This window comes from Chenopodium album, chromosome 6 (assembly GCF_948465745.1).
Source record: "Chenopodium album chromosome 6, dcCheAlbu1.1, whole genome shotgun sequence".
Lineage (NCBI taxonomy): Eukaryota > Viridiplantae > Streptophyta > Magnoliopsida > Caryophyllales > Amaranthaceae > Chenopodium > Chenopodium album.
In genome coordinates, this window is record NC_137839.1 from 12748486 (window position 1) to 12774971 (window position 26486).

The 26486-nt window shown below is 33.9% G+C and overlaps 2 protein-coding genes and 1 pseudogene across 3 annotated transcripts in view; all 3 read right to left on the reverse strand.

Annotated features, from left to right (window-relative positions):
• LOC145635868 (caffeoyl-CoA O-methyltransferase-like) overlaps nucleotides 1–14227 on the reverse strand; it is a 26227-nt pseudogene extending 12000 nt beyond the window's left edge. The window contains exons 1-5 of the transcript XR_014113920.1: nucleotides 14094–14227; nucleotides 8830–8937; nucleotides 8618–8697; nucleotides 7130–7274; nucleotides 6700–6852 (exon numbers count right to left, since the gene is read on the reverse strand). The product of XR_014113920.1 is annotated as a caffeoyl-CoA O-methyltransferase-like (transcript). The remainder of the gene's footprint in view (nucleotides 1–6699; nucleotides 6853–7129; nucleotides 7275–8617; nucleotides 8698–8829; nucleotides 8938–14093) is intronic.
• Nucleotides 12765–25795, reverse strand: LOC145635867 (putative metal-nicotianamine transporter YSL7). The gene is made up of 9 exons (XM_081687242.1): nucleotides 25772–25795; nucleotides 21458–21461; nucleotides 19386–19688; nucleotides 17584–17744; nucleotides 17347–17444; nucleotides 17102–17236; nucleotides 16773–16962; nucleotides 15614–16672; nucleotides 12765–12809 (listed from the first exon to the last, which is right to left on the reverse strand). The coding sequence occupies exons 3-9, from the start codon at nucleotides 19573–19575 to the stop codon at nucleotides 12765–12767; spliced, it is 1878 nt and encodes a 625-aa protein (XP_081543368.1). The 5' UTR covers nucleotides 19576–19688; nucleotides 21458–21461; nucleotides 25772–25795.
• On the reverse strand, nucleotides 22717–23742 carry LOC145636692 (uncharacterized). The gene is made up of 5 exons (XM_081688256.1): nucleotides 23630–23742; nucleotides 23434–23538; nucleotides 23284–23353; nucleotides 23098–23196; nucleotides 22717–22994 (listed from the first exon to the last, which is right to left on the reverse strand). Exons 1-5 carry the CDS (start codon nucleotides 23740–23742, stop codon nucleotides 22902–22904), a joined length of 480 nt encoding a protein of 159 aa, XP_081544382.1. The 3' UTR covers nucleotides 22717–22901.
• Nucleotides 25796–26486: the final 691 nt, after the last annotated feature.

Consider the following 26486-nt stretch of genomic DNA (forward strand, 5'->3'; position numbering starts at 1 on the left):
AATTTGACATGATTAAGTAGTTAGTTTGATTACAATCACAATCACAATAAGTGGTCGACCTGATGAAAGATCGTCTCACTTAGCTTGAAGCTCCTAAGAATTGGCTCATCACGGAAACACCGACATACTGGTTTTAGCGAAAGCAAAGTTCAGGCGAGCTTTATAGATCGACAAACGTTGGTCTTCGGAAATTTTTCTTCAGAACATTATCGCAACAAACATTCAAATACCGAAGCTCTATTGTTCAGAGACGCGTGAACATCTTCAATCAAGCTCTATTGTTCAGAGACGCGTGGATATATTACCAAAGCTCTTTGCTCCAGAGACGCGTGGGCATATTATTCAAGCTCTTTTGTTCAGAGACGCGTGAACATCTTCAATCAAGCTCTATTGTTCAGAGACGCGTGGACATATTATCAAAGCTCTTTGCTCCAGAGACGCGTGGGCATATCAATCAAGCTCTATTGTTCAGAGACGCGTGGACATTTCCATCAAGCTCTTTTGCTCCAGAGACGCATGGGCATATCATTCAAAAGCTCTTTTGTTCAGAGACGCGTGGACATATCATCAAAGATCTCCTATTTTCAAGCTCTTTCGCTCAGAGACGCGTGGGCATCCTATTATCAAGCTCTTTGTTCAGAGACGCGTGGACACATCATTTAGAAGTTCATATTCAAAAAAGAAGCTCTATTGTTCAGAGACGCGTGGACATATCCAAAAAATAGAAAGAAAAGAAGCTCTTTGTTCAGAGGCGCGTGAACATATCCAAAAAAGGAAGCTCTTTGTTCAGAGACGAGTGAACATCGAAACAGCAAGGTGGCGTTCCCTGGATTATGGAGAGTTGTCACAAACAGCTGAGGATTGTTTCAAGAGAAGCAATCTTCGATAGTATTCCCTTGGACGTGGAATATTATCAATGCGGATGAGGATTGTTTCCAGAGAAGCAATCTTCGATATTGTTCCCTGGCTTGTGGAATATTATCATGGCGGAATTGGAAGCAGTTACGGGCGTAGCGGTTTTCAAGCGGGATGGCATTCTCTAGCTTGCAGGAGGTCATCAAAACAACAGTAAAGCGGCAACAATCGGTTACTTTCAGAGACGTGTGCTCGACGGTGCAAGATACGCGTTTCTTAACTCTTTTAACTGTTTAACTAACACTAGTTTGCAGGTGTCGGCGTTACAAGAATGATTTAGGATCGCAGAACGTTTTGAATAATTCTCCGTCCCTATCGCTACTTTGACTTTTGTTTTCGAAACTTGAGTTTCTCCAAACTCAGTCAAAGTGGGGGCTTCTGTAGACACCCATTTGTGTCTCCCCAAAACCAAACCCGGTGATGAGTACCTTTCACGTCGAATCATAATCGAATGAAGCGAAAGTGTGGAAAGTCTAGTGTTGCGGATAGTTTTAATTTTTTTTCTCTTCTCTCTGTTTTTTAAAACTTATTTTAAGAAAACAGCCAATCCAGTTTGTTTGGTCCATGATATATTTCCAATAGTAGTGTAGTTGGATGGGGCTTGCAAAGAGCTTTCCAATGATATATTATAAGCCCAATTCCGATGAATATTGAGGAAGTTATGGCCAATTTACCAAACTGGGCTCGTTTTGAACTTTATATGCGGCCCAATGATCTAGGGGAAGGCCTAATATGATTTATCATTCCTAATGCAATTAGGAATGGTTTTAGTTTTCTAGATTCTTCTAGAAGGTTCTTTTCATTCCTAATTCAATTAGCATTGATAAATTGACTTTTGTTGACTTTTCAGAGTTTTAATTAAAATCAAAAAGCATTTTTGAGGAAAATATGTGATTTTATCCTCCAGTACGGCAAACTTATCTGATTTTCGAAAATGCGTCAAAAACAGTCCTGGCGCCTGACTCCTGGCATTGGCGCCTGGAACCAGGCTTGGCGCTTGGCGCCAATTAGCTGGTGCTGGCGCCAGCTCTATTTTGCGTGCGCCAATCTTGTTTTGCGTGCGCCAAGTGCTCTGTTTTGATATTTTATCTTTTTGGATGATTTCTCTATAAACAACGTATTAAAAACTCTGTTTTCATTCACCAATTCTCACGAATTCTCATCAACAATCAGTTTTCATTTGCAATCTTTAATTCTCTTCTATAATTCATTCATCTTTCTCATTCTCCAAACCTTGCTTTTTACATACAAAATTCCGCATTCACGACATCTAGAAACACCTATCCATATTCGAAGTTGCCTTCGCCCTAGACGTGAAAGGTTTAATTTCTGAGGGTTTGGTCCCAAATCTCTCTTTCAATTATTTAATTTAATTGTTTTGATTATTATTTTCCTTGAAGTTACTAACATGTGTATTTTGTTATTAGAAAGAGGTACGAGGCATTAAAGTAAGTGCTTTAATTGATTTATTGATATTATGATGTAGAAATCATGTTTAAATTGTTATTATGATATTCCTAGTATCATGTTTAGGGAAAAGGTTATAATATCAAATATGCTTATTATGATTCCTGCGATGCTTCCTATGTTCTTCCTAATATTTATGATTGTTAGTATCATGTTAGGGTTAAAGATTTGATTTTTATTGTTTAGCGACATGCTAGGGTTTGTTATTAATCTTGTTAGTATCATGCCTAGGATCTTGCTATTATTATGCTTTAATATTAACATGAACATGATTATGATTATAATTGTTATAATTTATGATGATCATGAATATTATTATTATTATTATTATTATTATTTTGATGATGATTATTTTATTTATGATGATGATTATTATTATGATTGTAATTTTATTGTCATGATTATAATTATATATTTATTGTTATTGCTTGATCACGCCTTTTATGCATGTTTAAAGGGATTTGGTACTTGTAATCACGCTTAATAAGATAATTAATAATCTTATTTAGGGTTAATTTTGATTATATTTCAAGTGATCGCCAATAATAGATTTATTTGTTCATTAATATTCAACCAACATAGATAAACAGGTTTAGGGTTAATCCTATTGATTGCATGTTAATTAGAAAGCGCACATGAATACGATCAGAATAAAGCAGAGGCCTATTAATTAGGGCAGGTTCAATCTCTTTTAGGTTGGATTTGTACCTTCATCCCCGAACCCTTATTTGGTTCTAGACCTTATGGAGTTGACGATCTCTTGGATCGTTAAGGGGTGTAACCTTCACCTCGTGAACGGTTTACAAGTTCCTAAAACTTGTTGGCGACTCTTTTGCTCTATCTTCTTCCCTTTTGGATGTCACCGTACTTTAGTGTATGATCACAGTGGGGTTCAAGCTAGGGTTTAACGCTTGAAAATATTCCCTACAGTTCCCGAATTAAATTGTAATTTGTTGTCAGTGTCTCAATTATTAGAAAAGCAAAAATTATTGTTCTATTCACTAACAAGCTATGTACTATTCAGGACCGCACTTTGGAGAACCTGATTGGAGCGGGGGTGCAGTGTAATGGGGTCTATTTTTTCCGGTCGGTTCGTGCTCGTGTTTGTCAAGCAAATTCGGTTGGTGTTCCAGATGCAAGTATGTTATGGCATAGGCGTTTAGGTCATCCTTCGATGAAAGTAATATCATCTTTACCTGGAATAGCCAGTAGTAGCATGAATAAAAAGTGTGGTGTGTTAGATTGTCATATTTGTTTTATGGGTAAACAACCCCGAAACTCGTTTCCTTTAAGTATGAATAAAGCATCTGGTTTGTTTGATTTGATACATTGTGATATATGGGGTCCGAATAGAATTTCTTCTAGTTGCAATGCTAGATATTTTCTTACTATTGTTGATGATTACTCTCGTGCTACATGGATTTATTTGATGGTTGGTAAACATGAAATAGGGAAAATAATTCGTGATTTTTATGCTTTAATCAAAACTCAATTTAATAAAATGATTAAAGTTTTATGAAGTGATAATGGGCAAGAGTTTTTGTGTTTGAGACCTTTTTTTTGATAAAAAAGGAGTAATACATCAAACCTCATGTGTAGATACCGCTCAACAAAATGGTCGTGTTGAAAGGAAACATAAGCATATTGTGAATGTTGCTCGTGCTTTACGTTTTCAAGCTAATTTGCCTAAGTATTTTTGGGGAGAATGTGTTTTGGCCGCCGTTCACCTTATTAATTTGACTCTCACTCCTATTTTAGGTGGGAAAACCCCTCATGAATGTTTGTTTGGAAAACCCCCTTCTTATGATGAAGTACGTGTTTTTGGGTGTTTGGGTTATGTTGTGAATAATGTTCGTGGTAAAGATAAATTTGATTCGAAGTCTAGGAGGTGTATATTTGTTGGTTATCCTTTCGGTAAAAAGGGTTGGCGATTTTATGATTTGGAAACTAACGATTTTTTAATTAGCCGTGATGTGAAGTTTGTTGAAGATAAGTTCCCTTTTATTGAATCTGTTGATGAGTCTGAGAGGTTGCAATGGGAACGTTACTTTAATCAAGTGAGTTTGTGGGACGATGAGGAATTTGATAATGATTTACATATGCATGCTACTGTGATGTGTGATAATAGAGTAGTTTTAAGGCAAGATGTCCACTCTGACTTGCATGTGCATGCCTCGTCATCAAGTCAAGATCCTAGTGCAAGTCTTGCTTCTGATCATGTTTTAATTAGTGAAAATTATGCTTCTGACCCTCTAGATTTAAGGGGGAGTACGAGTGGTAATGTGGCAGAGGGTAGCAATACAGGTACTAGTAGTGGTAATGTGGCAGATGGTAGAACTACGGGTACTGATGGTGAAATATTGGGTCGTGGTCATCGTACCAAAATACCCTCTACGAAACTCCGTGGTTATGTGACTAATACTATTGTTCGCCAAGAAATAGACCCTACTCCCCCAACAATTACTACTCCCGCTACTCAATCACGTTCTTCAGGCAAACAATTTGATATAGCTTGTTATGTTGATTATAACAATTTTTCTATGAGACATAAGTGTTTTCTGACAGCAGTTACAAAAGGTAAAGAGCCTTCCTCGTTTAGAGAAGCTGTGAAACATGAAGGGTGGCGTAAGGCGATGAAAGAAGAAATTGCTGCTCTCGAACGAAATGGCACATGGACATTGGAGGACTTACCTCCAGGCAAGAAGGCTATTGGTAGTGGTTGGGTGTATAAAATTAAATATACTTCTACAGGTGAAGTAGAGCGACTTAAAGGTTGCCTTGTTGTGTATGGCAATCGACAGGTAGCAGGTGTTGATTATAATGAGACTTTTGCTCCTGTGGCAAAAATGGGGACAGTTAGACTTTTTCTTTCTGTTGCTACTTCTTTAAACTGGGAGTTACATCAGATGGATGTTCATAATGCTTTTCTTCATGGTGATTTGGAGGAGGAAGTGTATATGCAATTACCTCCAGGTTATAATTGTCCTACTCCAGGGAAGGTTTGTAGGCTGCGTAAGTCTCTATATGGTTTAAAATAGGCTCCACGACAATAATTTTCTAAATTGTCTAATGCTTTGAAATCCTATGGTTTCAAGCAATCATATGCAGATTATTCTTTGTTCAGTTATATTCAGGGTACGGTCTCCCTTCATGTTCTTGTGTATGTTGATGATCTAATTATTGCTGGTTCGTCTCATGATGCAATAATTCGTTTTAAAAAATATTTGAGTACTTGCTTTCATATGAAAGACCTTGGTGTGTTGAAGTATTTTTTGGGTATTGAAGTTGCCCGTGGTCCGGAAGGCATATTTTTGTCTCAGCGTAAATATGCTTTGGATGTGTTATCTGAAGCAGGAATGTTAGGTTGTAAGCCTATTGATACTCCTATGGAGCAGAACCATCGTCTGACATATGCAGAGGGGGAGCCATTCTCTCAACCTGATCAGTATCGTCGCGGTTGGGCGACTTGTTTATTTATCAGTAACTCGTCCAGAGTTGAGTTACTCTGTTCATACTCTTGCACAGTTTTTGAGTAACCCACAGGTACAACATTGGGATGCTGCAATCAAGGTACTACGCTATATTAAAGGTAGTCCTAGTCAGGGTATATTGTTACGCCCTATGAAGGACATGTGTTTGACGGCTTTCTGTGACAGTGATTGGGCAGCGTGTCCTTTGACTCGTCGTTCTTTGTCTGGTTATGTGGTTTTTCTTGGTCGTTCTCCTGTCTCATGGAAGACTAAGAAACAACCGACAGTGCCTCATTCTTCTACTGAAGCTAAGTATCGTGCTATGGCAGTTACAACTTGTGAATTAAAGTGGCTGAAATCTTTGTTATCTTCTCTTGGTATTTTGCATCCCAAGCCTATGAAGTTGTATTGTGATAGTCAATCTGCTCTTCATATTGCTAAAAATCCTGTTTTTCATGATCGTACTAAGCATATAGAGGTAGATTGTCACTTTGTTCGTGATGAGTTGGTGAATTGTAATCTAGCTACTGCGTATGTTCCAACAGGTCATCAGTTAGCAGATATTTTGACAAAGGCACTTGGGAAACGACAGTTTAGTTTTCTTCTTCATAAGTTGGGCATTCGTGATTTACATGCTCCAACTTAAGGGGGAGTGTTAGGTTATAATTATGATAAGTTAGATATATTTTGTGAATATCTTTGTATATATCTTGTTAGGAGTTTTGGCTATTTAGGTTAATGTTGTAAGCCTATATATATGTGTTGAATGGTAAAGGCTCATCAAGCCGTTTTCTCCTATAATTATTGTGAGTTTAACAGGTAATTCTATGAAATTAGATGTACTTACATTCAACAGAAGATTATCAAGAGCTAGGTGAGCATCTGATTCAACAAAATCAATTTTTCCTTCAACGCCAGCTTTTTTTATGAATGGCAAGCCAATCTGATATGCTTCTCTGTCGCAATCAATTGCAGTAATATGTAGTAATCAATAACAAAACTTGTTCACTTTTGCAAGGAATTGGAACTATTTCCAATAGAAAAATTGATATAAGTGACCCAACTATTTATATACGAAATATGTTCATTTATTATTTTTTTGTCGGGAAACAAAAATATGTTTAATTTTTCATTATTTTTACCCAGTAACTTGATTTCATTTTAGGAAGTATATTCAATGCTTATATACATATATCATTACACTTTATAGTGCTTCTGACTTAAATAAACTAGGTTGGGACAATGTAACAAAAAGATCAACTCAAAAACATTTCAACCTTTCCATCATCCGGAATTGAAAGAGCAGTTAGCAAAAGGGAATATCCTGTAAAAACTCCAACTTCAATAGTCTTTTTAGCATTCTCCTTCTTCAAAAGGAATGAAATCATTTGTCCTGCAATTGGTGCGCCAGCCATGAACAACCTGGTAAATTATTAGAAGAGGCTGTAAAATACCAAGTGTACACACATTTATAGTATTGTGAATTTGTAAGATAAGTTACTACTTTTTAAGTTTAAAATTATTAAAATTAAATCTCAATAAATTACTACTTTTTAAGTTTATTTAATTAAAAGTCAGATGAATAGAACACCGACTATTACGAATAAAAAGTGGAATGGAGGGAGATCATAATTCAGTTATTTGGGGAAGATGTAATGTCCTTGTCTTAATTATAACGGTGCATGATTAATCTAAAATTATTGATTGTTTACAATTATAATTACACCAACTATTTGTAGGCACTCAAAATCAATCTTTTTTAACACTCAAATCAATCAAGTATAGTTCATATCTAAGTTCCTGACTTTTAGGTCCCATATATGCAATTATTTTAGGAACACTCGAGGGGCGTAAGATAAGCTAATTAAAAATAAAAATATTAAAACTAATATTGATTACACCGATCGACTCGTGATTTTGTTATGCTTTCCCAAATTAATACTATTTTAGGTAAGATTTTAAATGCTTATCCAATGCCCCATGGCGTTCGTTAGCTAGATCCATTATATTAAATTTAATACTCCGTAGTATAAGTGATAAACTTGAAATTAGGAGGATAATTAAGCAGACATTTCTATAATACAAGCCGTCAATATATATTCCCTATTTCCCTCTGTTACTTTTTTATGGCTACATTTGGTTTTTACATGGATATTTTTAAAAAAGATTTGAATTGTTATATACATGTGGGTGTACCGCATACCCAACTAATTAAAGGTTAATTTTTCCTCATCATTTGATGATAAAATGAAAAAAAAAAAAAGATCAAAAAGAGAATAAATACTCATAAGTATACGTTGTACCCGGATATACATAACATCTCAGAGTTAAAAAGTATACAAAATGAGAATATTTGTTTTAAAAATTAGGTAAAAATTTTGATAAACAAAAATATTTGCTTTGAGAGTGTAAATGTTTAAAAAGGTCATATAATGATTTTTTTTTATTTATTTTTTATTTTTTAGAGAGCCAGAAGGATAAAGTGAGAATCGATCATAAGATCCCTACAACCGAGATGAACTCTAACCACTTAAGCTATTTACTATTTAGCTATCCCTCACTCACTAATTCAGTATATGATCATAATTAAGTGTATTGGGATTGTGAAAAATATGAATTTAATGTATCCTATTTTAGGAAAGTTTAGAAATGTAGGAAGGAGCCGCCTATAGAATACGTAACCAACTTTGTCTAAAAAAAAATGTAACCATAGAAAAGGGGCAGGAGGAGTAATAGCATAGCAAAGAAAAAAGAAACAAACTTACTTAGGGTGATTTTCAGTTGCTTCCCTGAGCTCCTTGAGAGGTTCTGCTTCTCGTGGATAAACACTAGTTTCCAGAATATACTGCATCCAAGTATTCAACTACAGGGTTAATTCTAAGCACAACATGAAATAAAATTCAGCATTACAATCCAAGATCAATGTAATGGATCAATATTAATAACTCGAGAAAGCGAGATCGAATGCAAGACTAACATTGTGCAATTCCTCACTCTGCAACAACCCTGTATTCTTCACCTGCTTCTTGATATCAAACTCCTCCTTCGCCTGCTTCTTGAGATCAAATTCCATATCTTAAATTTCCTGCACAAATTTTCGAGTTAAGAGTTCTTTAGTTGAAAGTGTTTGTTCAATGGATTTGAAAAAAATGATAGAGTTTTGAGAAAAAGAATGATAGAAAGCTTGGTTATATTGATATTATTCCATGAGTACGTATATATAGTACATGACTAAGCAATATAATACGACTAAATACATTAGAGTACTTGTCTAGGTACATTAGCTAAGAATAAGGGATATCTTTGACTATCAATCTAAAGAGTAAATCAAGAGATTGCTAACTATAAACAATATCAATAAATATGATTTGATCAAATCCTTTACAAAAAAGACCTCATGTATATGTAATTGGCAATGAGAGGAGTAATCCTCTACGGTAGGATTACGTACTTCACCACTAGTGTGAAATTCTGCTCATATGGTTGATTCAAAATGGGGAAATCTAAGTTCATCAGCCTGATTTACATGGGATGTAAATCAGGGTATTTTCGTCTTTTACTCATTTATGTCAAGGGTAAATGAGTACATTCCTGATGATGTTGTATAACGGTAACTTCAATGGTTTTTTGTTGACTAACGACTTTATAAGTCAAAGACGCCTTCCGTGAGTTTACTTTACCTTCTCAAATTGTAAACCCAATGAGTCTAATAAGTTTCAGAGCGAAATCATCTTCTTCGACCTATTGAAGATCAATTCCGGTTATTGCAAGGCCAATTGTGATGTGTGTTGTAATTTGACATATTGAAAACCATAAGTCGCCTTCCTCTTTCAAATCAATTGGTAAGATTGTGATACCAATTCCCGTAAACTAGCCCTCCTCTGTCAAATCAATTGGGAAGATTGTGATACCGATTCCCGTAACCTAGTTCGGGGAATTTCCAGCTTTCTGCAAACTAATTACTAATTCGGCGTAGTCGAATCACTATAAGCTAGTTCATGTATTTTTTATGCTTTCGAATTGGTTAATTAACTTGAATTTTTTTTATGAATGTGGCTTTTACTGCTTTACATTGATTGAGTATAGTGGATTAAAAAGTTGATTGTGGTTATAATTGTTGAAACTTGTTTCCCATATCTGGTACAAGTTAAATTTAGCCTCTATAACGTTGATTTTCCTCTTGCGAACTCAATGGATCGACCAGGTGATTTCCGTGAAGATGGCTACCGAGATGAAACTGGCAATCGAGGAGATATTGGCCATCCAGGAGAAAGGCTTTTGTTTTAAGAAATTTATCATAACGACGTTAATATTAATGTTACTAACGGGAAATTTTCAACCGTTTCCATAATCCGTACGAGTGAATATAATACTACTAAAAAGGATGGTGTAGGGCCCACATCAGCGGCTGATTGACAAAATTTCGTCAAGGCCGATTGCCTGAGTTTGCCTCGATAAACTCAATTCAAAATGGAGAACTAACTCTATGGTATATCAACTAAAACAAGATACTACCTCCGTTACAGGTTATGTGCAACGATTAGACATTTTCCCTCTCTGCTTTATGTCAAATCGTTGCACATAACCTGTAATGGAGATAGTATTATTTCCAATGTATCAGGTGTATGCAAGATTAGCGCAGTCTCATCTTAATACTTTAATATATTGCCACATCAGCTTTTTAATCGAATGTTAAATTAAGTCTGAAGTGGAGTTTTGAATTTCAGATTTTATTAAGACCGAACTTAATAAATGCTTAAAAAAATAAAGTCTTGTCTTAAAATTGCAAAATTAGAAATTGATGATGTCATTTAAAATCTTAAGACCTAGGATTAATCTTGCTCTTAGTAAGTATACACCGAATAGTTTTTAACTTTTAAGTGTATCGAGTGTGTATAATAATAGACACTAAGTTAGGTTCTTATAAAAGTAGCATATACATTTTCACCTAGATTTGATTTTTACTCATTTAAAAACCGTAATTTTATCATCATTGTAGTAAATTGATTTTTTACAATTTTATTAAAACAAATGTATAATATTTTTTTTGAATAAAATAATGTATAATATTTGTTGTACATCAAATTTTAATTATAGTTTGTAATGTATATGCGGTCAACCCTGCAATTTCTATGGTACTCCAGGTTTATAAAATCTAAGCTATTTTGATGTTAACTTCTAATTAAATTTAATTTATATATATATTATTTTGAAATAAGTACATGTAATTTTATATTTGCATTTTTTTATATTCAACAATATTGTACTCCAAGTTTATAAAATTCATGTTATTTTGATATGAACTTCTTATTATTTTAATTTTTATATATGTTATTTTAAATAACTACATGTTATTTCATTCTTGCATGTTTTTTTTTTTTTAATTTTTTTTATACATGTTGTTGAAGTAAGTAACTAAATAACATATTGTTTTAGCAAAATAACAAAAAATTTAAGCAAAATAACATAAGATTTCGGCAAAATAACTCAATCATAATTAGTATGAAGTATATAATCCAAGAGTATATAATACTAACTCACATGTACCCTACTTGATATTGAAAATAAATTTCAAATGATCCATATATGCCTGCATTGGTTGCATATACATTTATACCCATCACAAATTACATTTTTCATTTCTTTTTTAAGATGCATCACTCATAAATAAGAAAGTTTCGAATTCCATGCATCATTATGTATTTTAGTTAATAAATTCTCTCCATATATCTCATATCATATAGACCATCTTTTTTCATTCTCCCGATCTCTCTTATCTCTAAAACCTACAAATAATGCATCTAAAAAACAAAAGAAGTATGACAAAAAAATTTAATCAAGCTTTTCTTTTTTTTTTTTTTTTTGAATAGAAATCAACCTTGTTATAACCTTGTTAATTCGTTCTTGCATCCCTTACTACAAAGATCAACTACTGAGCAACACTTAGGGCTTGTTCACATTGACTGAACTCAGCTGAACTGAACTGAGTTGATCGAGCTGAATTGAAATGAATATTTTATAAGAGAAGGAAATTAGGAGCTAATAAGCTGAATTGAGCTAAACGGAAAATAAACGTACGAGAACAAACCCTTATTCATTTACTTTTAATCAACAAAATTCCTTTAACGTAAAGATGTCTTTGTTATTGGAATTATTTGAGTTAGATAAAAAGCAGAAACGTAAAGATACAAAACATGTTGAGTGGGTGGGCTCCTCACTTCAATAAGAATATAAGATCCCTCATATCAGTCATATGAGTCATATCCTATCTTAATAAATCTTAATTGGAAATTTGGAAGTTGTGCTTTATTAGAGAATCGTGATACTACAAAGTACTAGTGGTTTCCAACTATAATGATAATAATAATATTATTATTTGTATAGTGACACATTGTAGGGCTATTGACTACAGTATAATTTTTCTTCTTTTCTCTTTCTCTTTATTGGAGGAATCAGAGAAAAAATTTGTTATGTTGCTACAGTGGGTTCAGGCGTATACGTACGTTTACTAGGACTTCAGATATTGATGCTCGTACAACTGGTCACTATGAGTTTTCGTTATTATTATCTATTATTATTTAATTTGGAGCTTCATTGGGTTTTCAACAATTTCCATTATGATGATAGAGTTCACAAGATGTATATCTAATGTTAATTTTATTACTCTTCAATGTACATTTAAGTTTATAATAATACATCCCAAAAGCATTTTTCATTTTGCTGAATAATGAAAAAAAAAAAAAAAAAAAAAAATCATTTTTCATTCTAGTAATCTAACGAGCTCCTAAAATATAAATGGGGGCATTTGAATTGTCATTGTGATATTAAGGTTTTAAAGTGAAACCCTTATCTGTATGCTGTCTTGTACAAATTTAGAAAAGTTTTACTCCGTACTACATACTAGACTTTCTATTAACTAAGGGCCTGTTCCGATTGACTGAACTCAGCTGAACTGAGCTGAGCTGAACTTATTAATTAGTGATTTCTAACTACGAATTAGTGATCTTTGATTATTTATTGATTATTTATTACTATACATATGTGTATATACAAATGTACATATTATTATTAATATTATTATTATTATTATTATTATTATTATTATTATTATTAATTTTGATTATTATTATTATTATTATTGTTATTTATTGATTATTATTATTATTATTATTATTATTATTGTTATTGTTATTATTATTATTATTTATTGATGATTATTATTATTATTTATTGATTATTATTATTAGTATTATTATTTCAATTATTATTGTTATTATTATTATTATTATTATTATTATTATTATTATTTATTGATGATTATTATTATTATTTATTACTTATTGATTATTATTATTATTATTATTATTATTATTATTATTATTGTTAATAATAATAATAATATTATTATTATTATTATTATTGTCGTCGTAATAAGAGCTTAAAAGAATGAAATTTGGCTTTATATCATTAGCAATATCATTAGACGTAAATTAAGAGCTAAACTGAACTGAACTGAGCCTGAGCTGAACTGAGCTGAATTGAATTTCAACGGAAGAGAACATGCCCTAACTTACTACTCTGTACTATAGGAGCATATTGTACAAACGTTGAAAACTGAATGAAAAGAAACAGATAATAATTCATCTAAGTTTTACCTTTTATTTGTTTGGTTTTAACCATAAAAAAAAAAAAAAAAAAAAAAAAAAAAAAACATTTAAATTCATTAACTCCTTTAAAAAAAAAAGATTAGACACTTTTAATGTGAGGGGGCATCGATTAGATATTTCCATTGTCAAGCGTCTTAGTGGAGATTGAACCCCTAACCTCAGGAAGGTGTAATATTCCTAGCAAAACCAAGCTTTAGTTTGGTGCTCTAAGCCCTTTGGTATATTGATCGCATAGACGGCAGACAAGTACATTTGTTCAAATTTGCCATAAACACAAAACAAATGACGTGAATCTACAGAGATGAGAGCAGAAGAACAAAAGTTGGGGAAAGCAAGCAAGATCCACAAGGGTAGAGCCACAAAAAACCATGGATATAGATCGCTTACATATTATTTGTATATATGTTATATGTATAGTTATATTAAAGTATCAACAACAAAGTTTTAACTCAAATATTCATAAATAAAAAAAAAAAAATATAATAAAAACGTGAACTGAAAATTAATTGAATAAGCATGGATTGAAAAAGTAAAGAAAGGCAGAAAAGATAGATGAATAAGAAATATGACGTACCAAGATAACCAAGTAGTAAGGACTAACAGATTAAGGAGCTTCTTATGTAAGAACCCAGAGAAGAGTGCGTAATGAGTGGAATAGCTTGCACGCTTTAAATAGAATTGTAGTCTCATTTTTTCCAGATTTTTATACAACTGCTCCACGTGTGTTACTTTATTTGTATCACCGTCTCCTTGATTCTTGACAGTTGTTATGTTTTATATGCGACTGACGACATCGGGTGGTCATTTATAAGAGAACAAAATAATTCATGTAACACTGATCGAGTAACTTCTATAACACTGATCGAGTAACCCTTATGACACTTGATGAATGAGTAATCCTTGTAACGCTGACTGAATAACTCGTATAACACTAACAAAATAACTCTCATGATAACTAATCACACCGTGTGGCAGACACATATAAAAATTTGTATATACTCCCTCCGTGTTTTTTACGTGTTACACTTTCCATTTCCGACCGTGTTTTTTTAAGTGTTACACTTCCCTTTTTGACAAAAAGCTACATTAAAATATTATATCTCTCTCCTCATGTTCCCCACCCAAAACCCACTACTACTTTTTTATTATATTTTTCTCTCACATTCATTACTTTTCAATAAAATATTAACCCCACTATCTTTCTTTTACAATTTTTTAATACTCCAACTACGTCACTTACCTCTTATTTTATAAGTCAATTAAATTGCCTAAAACTATGTGTCGATCAACCTATAACACTTAAAAAAACACGGAAGAAGTACTACCTTCGTTACAGATTATGTGCAACAATTAGACATTTTTCCTCTCTGCTTTATGTCAAATCGTTGCACATAACCTATAACAAAGGTAATAGTATATTATATCTAATAAATTAGTACAGATTTGAGGTAAAAATAATCAAACTTTTCCAATTCGTTACTGCCAGGTACAAGTATTAAATCCATCAATAAAATGTCAGGAGGCCCAACTAGCTTTAATACATTGGGTATCCATTATCAGTCAGCCTACTACAATCCAATATGGTAGCACTCCATTGCAAAATTGTTGGCTCATCAAGAGAAATGATCCATAATGGAAGTGAAATAACATTAAAAATCATAATACTATAGAAGAAATAAGGGAGCGAGAAACTTTATATGAAGTTTGAGACAATCTTTTTCACACCCGGACGCAAAATAACCAATTATCTTTCCCTTGACATAATCGGATGTGCGTTCTAAGTTCTTTCAAAACACACTGCTGATTGCTACACCCTTGCTAATAAGAGAGTAACATCTAATATAGCATAAAAGATCATATTTTTAAACCATATGCTACAGGTTACAATGCATACATGCATAGAAAAATTACTTATTAACATTCATCACCTAAGAAAGTTAATTATCGAATTTAGTACATATTGATTGCATTTGTACTACATACAATAAGATCAAATTAACTAAAATGGTTCTACTGTTGATAAAACTAGGAATCCAATAAACTTTTCTATCTGATCGATCGTATACTTAGCTTTCTTCCAACCTAGGTTTTAACGAACTTCATGCAAATAGGAGGATTAACACCAGCCAAGGCAAGTATAGCACTAGGCAAACTCCATATTCCATCGCCACAAATCAAACCCGAGGCAACTGCAGGCGCGAATGCATCAGCCTTAGCCTTATTCCTGTACTCCCACACGAAGAGTATCAAGCTACCAACACACATGTCAATAGCAAAGTAGCCTCCGAGGTAGAAAGGTATAGCCATTGCCATTGGAATTGGTATAAACCTCGAGTACTTCTCCCCTACGACATCCTTAACTCCATTGATTCCCATTGCAATGATGAAGAATATTATGCATAACAGGAGACAGTTCTTAGGCAATGTACTTACTCCCTCGACTCCAAGAAGAGCTATGTTTCGATACACAGCAGCAAATGGTGCTGGATACTTGGACTCTGGTAGTCCAAGATCAGGGTATGCATTGTAGAAAATCCAGAAGACAATTGGAGAAATAACACAGCCCATTGCAGTCCCTACTATTTGGCTCACAAACATTGATCGAGGTGAAGCTAGTGTCATGTAACCGGTTTTAAAGTCTTGTGTTAGGTCTGATGCTGTTGAGACGATGTTCATCATAACACCACAGGCCGCGAGCCCTGAAACAATCCCACCATGAGAAGCACCAGCCCACCCTCCAATAATAAAGATTGCTAACTTTCCGTAAGTAGATGCCAAGGACCAGTCAGTTAGCCCACAACCATACGCGTTACAGAAGGCTAACACGGGTGCAACAATATACAGGACTAAGACATGGTACCACTTGAGCTGATGGATGATCTGTGGCAGTACACCAATAGCAATCGCGGCAATAGCAACATAACCAGCTGCTGCAGCCCAATTTGGAATTCTGTCCTGGAGAAAATACTCAGTTCTTCGTTGGTCATCGAATGATTCAGGGGAGACTTCAGGGGTGGGGCGTTCACTGTAAGGAATAATTGCACCTGATTGCTTTTTCTTGTACTCTTTGTACAAGGCTATCACTGATCGCCCGAAAACTTTGACAAAATTATAGAGTCCATCTCCTAGGATAATTGCTATGGCAATAAAAACCTGCAATCAAACATGTGAAATTAAATTAAACCATCCTAAGTTATTTGGTGCACCAGTCAGTTTTAAGAAAATCGATTTTGAACAAAGAAAAAGGTGGTACCCTGTAACCCTGCAGGCCATGAAGGTTGCTGTCCCCTGCATCTGCGGCGTACCAATGACCTTTCTGTTGCGCTATGAGAGGCCACATGACACCCCATGATAAAACTGCTCCTAGTAGTATAGATATGTTGATAAGATACGGACATATCATCCCCACACCCACATATGTTGCAGAGAAATCGAAGTAAAACCTGCAGTAATCACATAAAAATGAGAATGAAGCATGACTTAATTGTAAACTTGCTTCATTATACAAATTTCACTAGCTTTAAGTATAGCAAGTCAACAATTTATAGGGAAAAGATTGAATTATTTTCATGTAACACATACTTTTGCTTATAGGCTTGTAGACCGAAAGTTGGAAAACTTGCAAAACCGCAATCATCACCTCCTGCAAAGAACCATTGGAAGAAACTCCACAAGAAGCTGAAAGTAAAGAATTTGCCTAACATCTTTACCTTTTTCCTACAATCAGAATCAAAACATAAGAATTTGAAGAGCGAAAATGAGCCATATTACACAATATGTTCAATCAAATAAGATTAGTACAATAAATTGAAGCATGTAAATCTTACTTGGCTAATACAGCACCCTCTGGAGTATGGAAGCTGTTGATAAGGTGCGCAGTAGCAGTCCCACTTGGATAAGTAAGTTTAAAGTCGACGATCATAATCTACAAGAAAAAAAAAACACACACACACAAATCAAACATCTATTGTTTAGTTTATATATCTTATCAAAAATGTTTGTAACAACATTTTATATATTTGTTACTTTATATGTTCGAGTTTTGATCACTAGAAAACTCGTACCTTACGAAGGGGAACAACAGAAAAAAGGCCGATGAAGCTAACAACAAAGAGAAAGCCAGTCATCCATCTTAAGGAAGGATTCTTGATGTCTAGTAAAAACGCTTTGTCTCCTAGCTCAGCAACTCTTTTACTCATACCAAGTACATAACTCCCAGCACCACCTGTTTAGCAATTGTTATTAACTTAGAATTTTTAAAAAGAAAATGAAAATTTTGCTTAAGTAAAAAGGATGTTGAATTGAATTACATTAATCCATACTTAAAAACTAATTATTGAGTACTTTGCAAGATTATTAGATGATAGATTGTGATTGCCATTATTTTATATACGTAGTATCCAAATCATTATTTTATATACGTAGTATCCAAATATTATACACATTATGAAGGTATAAAATCCGTGTAATCTCAATGTCGATCAATATCCTAGTATCTAAGAAATTTAGCTTAATCGAACTTCAAATTATAGGGTGTTCATGTTATACTCGGTGTTATATACGAAGTAACAAAATTCTCATTCTCATGGACATGAGCATGTGTGAGGAATAGAATGAAATTAAAATACAAATTTCTCATTCTCATGGACACATAATAACATTTTTTTTTTACGAGGATAATAACATTTCAAAATATTATAAATTCGCATAAAAAAGAAATTTAAAATACAGCTAATGATGCATTTGTACACGGTGAAAATACGAGTATACTTTGTATCATACGTAGAGCAAATTGAGGAACCTAGTGATCAACTGATCATGGATTGCTCTAGTAAGGCACAAGATGACAAAACCTTATCCAAATTATATCCTTAAGGTTAGGAATTCAGTTATATCACACCAAATACACCAATGTTTTTAGTATGAAGGTTAAATTTTCAAATCAATTGATCGATTTCTTCGTGTACCTTGTTTATAAGGTTTTATGTTTTAATAATTGTGTTATTAGACAAATCACACAAATGCATTGATCGATTTCTTCGTGCACCATACTTGTTATAGTTAATTTAATGATAAATAATATATTGCCTTAGACAAATTAAATCAAAATTTTATTATACATATGGGTGTCATGTATTACTAATAAGTAACAACATATTTCTTAGTTTAATCGTGCATCTTTATTGTGAGTAAATCGGGCATGTTACTAGTTCAAGTTTTGTGAGCGAACTTATCTCTGGATAATGATTAATTGCTCTATATTTTACATGAAATTTTACGAATGAAAAACTAAATACGTCATCTGTTCATTTAGGTTTCCCTTGTATTTTATGCACAAGCTGGTCCATTATAAATTTTGTATTTACAAAAAAAATTATATAAAAGCTACTTTGGAAAAATAATACATCGTAATAAGCTAGATCCCACATTAACTTCCACGGATTTATGATTTTGACCTTTACTCCGTTTTTTACTTTTTATTCAATTCGCATGCTCTTTTCATTGCATAGATTTAGGATCGTTCAGTTCAACCAAATTATAATTGTTTATACACATTTAATTAGTTTTCCCTACTAATTTCTTAATATTGTATCTCGATATAACTAAAAAATACTCGATCAAAATCATCATTATTATCAAAAATTTAAAATTTCATGCTTACTAACCCTAATTCTTGAACCTTGAAAACGTCTATACTAAGGGAATATAGATAATACTACGCTAAAAGATAACCTAAAGATACCAAGAACTCCAATATTATTATCACAAATAATACTAGTATGTATAATTGTATAAACATCTAATGGACTAGATTATTATCGAGCTAGAAAAATCATGATTAAGAGTAATTTTAATTAAAACTCACCGGAGAAGGCGATGCCGGAGGAGGCAACAACACAAGTCTGAATAACAGTATTTTCTTGACGAGTAAAAGGTTGTTTAAGATAACCAGATTTCTCAAGCAACTTTGTCCAAGTTTTAACAAAGAAAAAACCCAATAATCCAGCCGAAACATTCAACGATGGTATAATTCCGGTAGTAAGGTTGAGCTTCATTACAATGAAGGTAAAAAGAATGCTCAACACAAAGCTTACGACAAAAGCTCGAATCGTTAACTGTTGTTTCCATGATGGCACCTCCGTACCCTCGAATGTCTTCTCTACTGATGCTATTAGTGTTGTGTCCGTTGTCGAATCGTCGATTTCGAGGGATGATGTTGGCTTGTTTTCTTCCTCGTCAGTTGCCATTGCTATGGTTCAGCTAAGTTGTTTTCTTTATGTTTTTTGTTATGTGTTATTCTTGTATTATGAAATTGTGATGGTGAAAGAAAGAATGAATCATATTTCATTGTTTACGTCCTATTTATAAGGGAGGGTTTTGAGTTTTTCTTCCCTACTAGAGTTTACCGACTTTAAGGATAAATTTATTGTTAAGTGGAGTTTTAAATTAGAGTTTTTTTTTCATCTTCATTAAAAAAAACAAAGTTCCATCAAAAAAAAAAAAACAAAAAAAAAAAACAAAGTTTTTATTTATTTATTTTTTCTCTCCAAATAAAATAAAAAAGCTTATCACAAACTTTCGGATAAAAATATAGGTGTTTATATCCTTTTTTAAAAAAAAAATATAGGTGTTTATATATATATTTATATTTTTTATTTGGGTTGTTTTTAACATCTTCATTATCGTTTTTAAGCTTAACTTTTATTTACTAGTTTTGGGCTTCTTTTTTTTTTTTTTTTTTTTTTTTTTGGAAAATAAGATTTTATTACCAAAAAGAGAAAGTTACAACTTACAAAAGCTAAGTTATAACTACCACCAGAACACCAAAAGACCTGAAAAACAACAGGACAACCCACGACCAGTTCTAGACCCAAACATAGCCACCTTCTAGGAAGGGTTCTAGGAAGGGCCTAGAACAACTGGACTCAGCTTCCCGGCCACCTTCTAGGAAGGGTTCCGGAAACCAGGACCAGACAACAAAAAAACCAGAAAAACAACAATGCCAAACACCCGAAAGCCACCAAAAACTACAGCCAGAAGCAAACATGCCTGCAAACCGACTAAAGAAACCAAAAGAACAAAGAAAAACAACAAAACGAGCACCAAAGCAAGCCCCAAAAGAAGACAGCATGGCACAAAGCAAAGCACAGCAGCCCCAACATCAGAGCACAACACCAGCAAGTCAAAGGTGCTCCATCAGCAAAAGAGCATTACAGCAGAGCAGCAACAACACGAAGCACCAACAGACAAAGACAGCAAACTGCAGCAACAAACCAGCACCAAAACAGCAGTGCAATAATAAAATCAGCAGTGCAGCAGCAAGAAAACAGCACCAGAATTTATAGCAGCACTCAGCAGTGCATAAGCAGCAAATCAGCAGTACAACAGCAGCCTCCCACAGCCTACAGCAGCTCAAAGCAGCACCAACCAGCACTTGAATTCAGAGCAGCACTCAGTAGTGCAGAAGCACACCAGCAGTACACAGCAAATCACAGCAGCCACCCAGCAGCAAAACAAGACAACATGCAGCACAACACTGAGCAGAACAAGCAGCTGCATAACACAGAACAGCAAGGCAGACAGCAGAGCACCAACACCAAAACCAGCCCCTCAACTGAAAACGAAAAAGACCAGAACACACACACAAGGAACCCGAGACAAGCCCTAAACAATCAAATATTTGCTTCCCGCCGGGATTCTACAAACTGAGTGAAAGACAATATCCCGAACAAGGGCATCAACTGATTTGCAACAACCAGTAAAGAGAACTGCATTCCTTTGAATCCAAATCCCATAAACTGTTTCAGTGAAGGCCACCTGGATCACTTTATTCTTTAATCTGGAACTTCTGCAGATTTTCTTCATCCAATCAATCTCATCACTAAACTGCTGAACAGGCTTGGAAACACGTAAGATCCCCAAAACCTTACTCCAAACCCTCCTAGAGAAATCACAATAAAAAAAAGATGCTGAACACTTTCATTGCCATTCAAACAAAGGAAACAGTACACTTCGGATCACAAGAGATGTGCCATTGAAGCAACCTATCCTTAGTGACAAGCCTATTCCATAAAGCTAGCCACAATATGAAAACACTCTTGGGAGTTGCTAAGTTATGGCAAGTAACTCTCTTCCAAGGAACTTTAGGCACTTGAGGCCTAATAGCAGCATAAAGCTTCTTAATTTTCTACTTGTTGCCCTGAACGAAACCATCCCATCCCCCTTGATCATTCACAATATCTCTACAACTCAAAATCTTCTTCAAAAACCAGGAGCATCTAGTAGGGGTAGGAGTGGTCCAACAATCTTTATGCTTGAAATAGTAGGTATGAACCCACTTAACCCAAAGATTATCAGCCTTGTGAGCAATATCCCAAAGTAACTTAGTGACAGCTGCTTTATTCCACTCAGGAAGAGAAAGCAGCACTAGTAGAAAAAGGCTTATTTGCGTCGCTCATTTATAGTGTATTTGCGTCGCTTCTATGAGCGACGCAACTGCTCGCGACGCAAATGACTTTTAAGTCATTTGCGTCGCTCCTAGGGGCGACGCAAATAAGAGTCATTTGCGTCGCTCCTTTATAAACAAGCGACGCAAATGACTTTTTTTATAAACTTATTTTTTGTTATTTGCGTCGCTCCTTTATAAACAAGCGACGCAAATGACTTTTTTTATAAACTTATTTTTTGTCATTTGCGTCGCTCCTTTATAAATAAGCGACGCAAATGACTTTTCTGACAAACATATTTTTTGTTATTTGTGTCACTCTTTTCTAAAGGAGCGACGCAAATAACTCTTTAGATAAACTTATTTTTTGTTATTTGCGTCACTCCTTTATAAAAGAGCGACGCAAATGACTTTTCTAATAAACTTATTTTTAGTCATTTGCGTCGCCCCTTTATAAACAAGCGACGCAAATGACTCTTTTGATAAACTTTTTTTGTTATTTGCGTCGCTCCTTAATAAACAAGCGACGCAAATGACTCTTCCAATAAATGGATTTTTTTGTTATTTGCGTCACTTGTTTATATAGGAGTGACGCAAATGAGGTGAATTTTTTTTTTAATTATAATATAATAATTGCCTTGTATATGTTTGTAGTACCTGTTTTCCTAGGTATAAAGTAATATGCTAACGCTAATATAATTGAAATTAAAATGCAATATTATTGAATAATGCAAATGTAAATTTCGGCAGAGTCTCCTTTGTAATTTGGCCTACCCATAAAATTGGGAATGACGGCATTATATTAACAACCTGTCCAATAATTTACATCTCAATATCATAGACATTATACTCATCATCCCAACACCAATTAACCAAATTACTTCATTTCAAGCCTATAATCCAAAACAAGAGTCAAACATGCGCTAAGTGATAAATCTAAAGTTCAACATTACATATAAAATACTCTGCCCAAATATCTCGGATCTCATTTATCTCCTCCTCGGTGTACGGTGTAGTTCTTGAAAAATCCTATCAACACAACAAATATACAAGAGGAAAGTTTTAATTCAAGATTGTAGCTAAAATCAAATTGTATTTATCAAACAAAAATGAAATATTTGACAACTCATACCTGAATAAGATCTTCACTGCTATGGTGATGTTCAAGTATTTCGTACATATAACGCATGACGTAGTAGCCACACTCACGTCCACCCAATTGTTGAGGACACTACATGTAATATATTTGTAAGTTGAATTAAATTGCTATACTTCAATTATTAAGAAACTAAAATTTAGGGTCAGAAATTAAGGTAACCTGTCCCAAATGCCATGTCAATTTACTTCCCCTAGATTGTCCACTTAATGCCTTAAAACTTCGAAAAGCACTACACATTTGAAACAAAAAACATATATATATTACCCTTACACACATAAAATCATGACATTAATAACAAACTAGACTTACTTTGTCATTGCAAACTTAATTGCTAAATTTCGCTTCTGCCTCAAAGAATCAAAGATGATGACTTCACGCTTAGCCATGCATAAGACCAAAAGAACCCAATGATTCCTACATAATAAATTAGACACACATTTGTAAAAGAGTAAAGTAATATCAACAATTTGCAAAGTTCAAATAAATACAAGTTCAAAGTTTATACTTTTCATGGTATGGGCATAAGATGAACTGCTTAGATTTTTGTTTTTCCATCACATGTGTCATGTGTAGTAGGATACGATCAGCATCACTATGCAAATAGGTTTCTGAAATCATTTCCGGACACATGAATCCAATGGAAGCCACTTCCTCCGTATCGAGTAAGTCACTCAAGGCCCTACATATATATCATGTAATAACATTATAAATGGTAATAAATAAGTATATGGGAAGAGTGAAATTTGAATATCTTACATCATAAAAACTTGCAAAGCTCAAATATTCAGCCAAGCTCCTGTGAGAAGTTAATTGACATCTTCACGTTTGATAATGATGTCCTTACTGTCTTCATAACTAAAGGTCCAAGCATCAGCCTTAACCTTAATAGTTTCACCTTCGGGTAATGAAGATAACAAACTATTCAAAGACCCACACTTCTGAGACAAGTTTTCCAAAGCATAATCCATAAGAAAAGCTTTTTTTGGATTGGTGTTGGACTCTTTTGTTTCGCGACCACTTTCAACTACTTTCATTTTGTCTTGCATGTTTTCTTTGGCCGCTTTGTTGTTACCATTGTTCTTATTTGATATGAATTCCTAATCAATAGTAAAGCAAATCTATTCAACAATTTGCTATATTTTGTATGGCAAACTATATGTAAATTGTTACAAAAATAATTTACCTTGTCATGCATGAGTGAAACCAAGTATTTCGGCCATTGGGTAAATGTACCATGAGCATGCTTAAGTTTCTTGATGACTGAAGAAGGAACTGGAACCGAGAATTCTTTGAACTCGTCAAAAAAATCATCAACACTCACCCTCACGTGATCCGGAAGGAGGTTACTATGATGATCAAGGATTAACTCCGGATGATATGTACCTTCAGCTACAATGACTTTCTCAGAGTCATTTTTCAACAATGATAGCCGACAAGGAACCGGTTCCTTATAAAGATAGAAAAAAATCATAATTAAAAAATATAGAAAACTGAGTTACAAAGTTAAAAGTATGTCGCAGTCATAAATCATTAAAAAAAAAAGATACAAAATATAAAATAAAAAATGTTGGATACCTGTATGTTTGCAAATGGATCATCACCCACTGATTGGAAACTACTAGGATTTTGCTGAGTCGTCCGGCCTATGTTATTCATTTCTATCATTTCAGTTGGAATTTGAATACCAATCTGTTTAGCAAATAACATAAACTTCTCTTGAACCATGGAATCCATTTTAGAATCCATCTCCTGCATAGTCTCCTCTCGTACCCTCCGGGCTACTCTTGCCTCTAATTCTTCCAGCTCATCATCTCCGAATTCCCTACCCCGTCGGCCACTACGCCTCTCTCTGAATCCCCATACAACTTTAATGCCAATTCCACTGCCAAATGCTATTGCCCGACCATTACGATCTTTTTTCCCAAGGGCACGAGATAAAATATCATCATGCCTATTAGGAACAAAGTTTCCTTCAGCTTGTTGCTTTCTCCAATTATCCTACACAATGACTTCAAGTTAGAAAACTTTGGTTGCAATACATAAACTTAACAAAATATATTCAAACTTGAAATAAAGACTTATTACATATACTTATTATATACTTACAAGGGATTCTTTCACCTCTCTTATTTTCTCATCCGGCAAATAAGGATTTCCCTTATCATCTTCTATTGATCTTGCTAGAAGCCAAGCATATGTCCTATCCGGCAAACTAGACACAACCGAAGAACAAGATGAAGTACTGGATGCTGAAGATGTCGTGGGAATATACCCTTTTCTACGCCATACAATATTCATTTCACCATATGATTTGGCTCCTAAATGGTGAGGGTATTCGTTGAAAGACTGGCTTTGTCTTGCCTTCTCACTGATTTCCTATTTTCACGAGCATAAATGAAGATTAGTACATAAGAATCCGTTAACAAAGTATTAATAACCCGCATGATCATTGATATTAATACACACAAACCTTAAAATCATCTGTCGTATGCTCCTCCACAAATGTTTTCCACATATCCTCAGATATGAAATCATAGAGTACATACGGCATTCTTTTCTCCTTCGGCATATTCCTGGTACATGTGATCCAACCACTGACCAATTTTGTTTTGAAATCTCTCCAAGTTTTATCACAAGTGCGTAGGACCTTTTTTTTCTTGTCTTCATCTTCTTCGATTTGAAACTCTCTCTACGCAAAAAATTAAAAAAATAAAAAAAGTTAGTAAATAATTTCATCATATTCAAATAAATTGTTTTCATCATATTCAAATAATGTCAAAATGATCATATAATAGTATAACATTTAACATATAATAGTGAATATTACCTTAACATCTTCCCACAAAGTGTCTTTTATTCCTTGTGGAACTTGATTCCAATCTTTATACAATATAGACACCTTTGCACGACTTATTTCACCAACATTAATTTTTTATGCTTTTGCCCACTTTCCAATGGGTCGACACAATTCATCCCATTCAAGCACTCTAGGAACCCCAGGCATGGATTTTAGGCCCTTTGAAGGACCTCTTGGATTTTTTTTCTTCTTCTGAGAGTCGGTTGTTTGTAGCTCTGATTGTGATTGATTGTGTGGCTCATCTTCCTCACTTTGCAAAGACATGGAACGATTATGCAAATCCTCATCCTCCATTATTACTTACCTGAAAAAAAAAGACATAAATAAATTAAGACATCGATTTATATCATTTTTAAATTATAAACTTGAACACATAACAATAATAAGCAATTTATGCAATTACTAACACATATTGGAAAAAAAAAATCATAGAATTCATACCTCCTTCATTCTTCTCTTTTGCGATATAAAATCCTTCATTATGATCTTTTCGTTTCAACGTTGT

Coding starts and splice junctions, on each gene's coding strand:
- LOC145635867 (XM_081687242.1), bottom strand. CDS start 19,575: ATGAAGCTCAACCTTACTACCGGAATTATACCATCGTTGAATGTTTCG. Junction 17,445..17,583: donor CTGTTGTTCCCCTTCGTAAG/GTACGAGTTTTC, acceptor TTTTTCTTGTAG/ATTATGATCGTCGACTTTAA. Junction 16,673..16,772: donor ATGGCCTGCAGGGTTACAGG/GTACCACCTTTT, acceptor GTTTGATTGCAG/GTTTTTATTGCCATAGCAAT.
- LOC145636692 (XM_081688256.1), bottom strand. CDS start 23,742: ATGATTTCAGAAACCTATTTGCATAGTGATGCTGATCGTATCCTACTA. Junction 23,354..23,433: donor ATTAAGTTTGCAATGACAAA/GTAAGTCTAGTT, acceptor TCAAATGTGTAG/TGCTTTTCGAAGTTTTAAGG. Junction 22,995..23,097: donor GCAGTGAAGATCTTATTCAG/GTATGAGTTGTC, acceptor TTGTGTTGATAG/GATTTTTCAAGAACTACACC.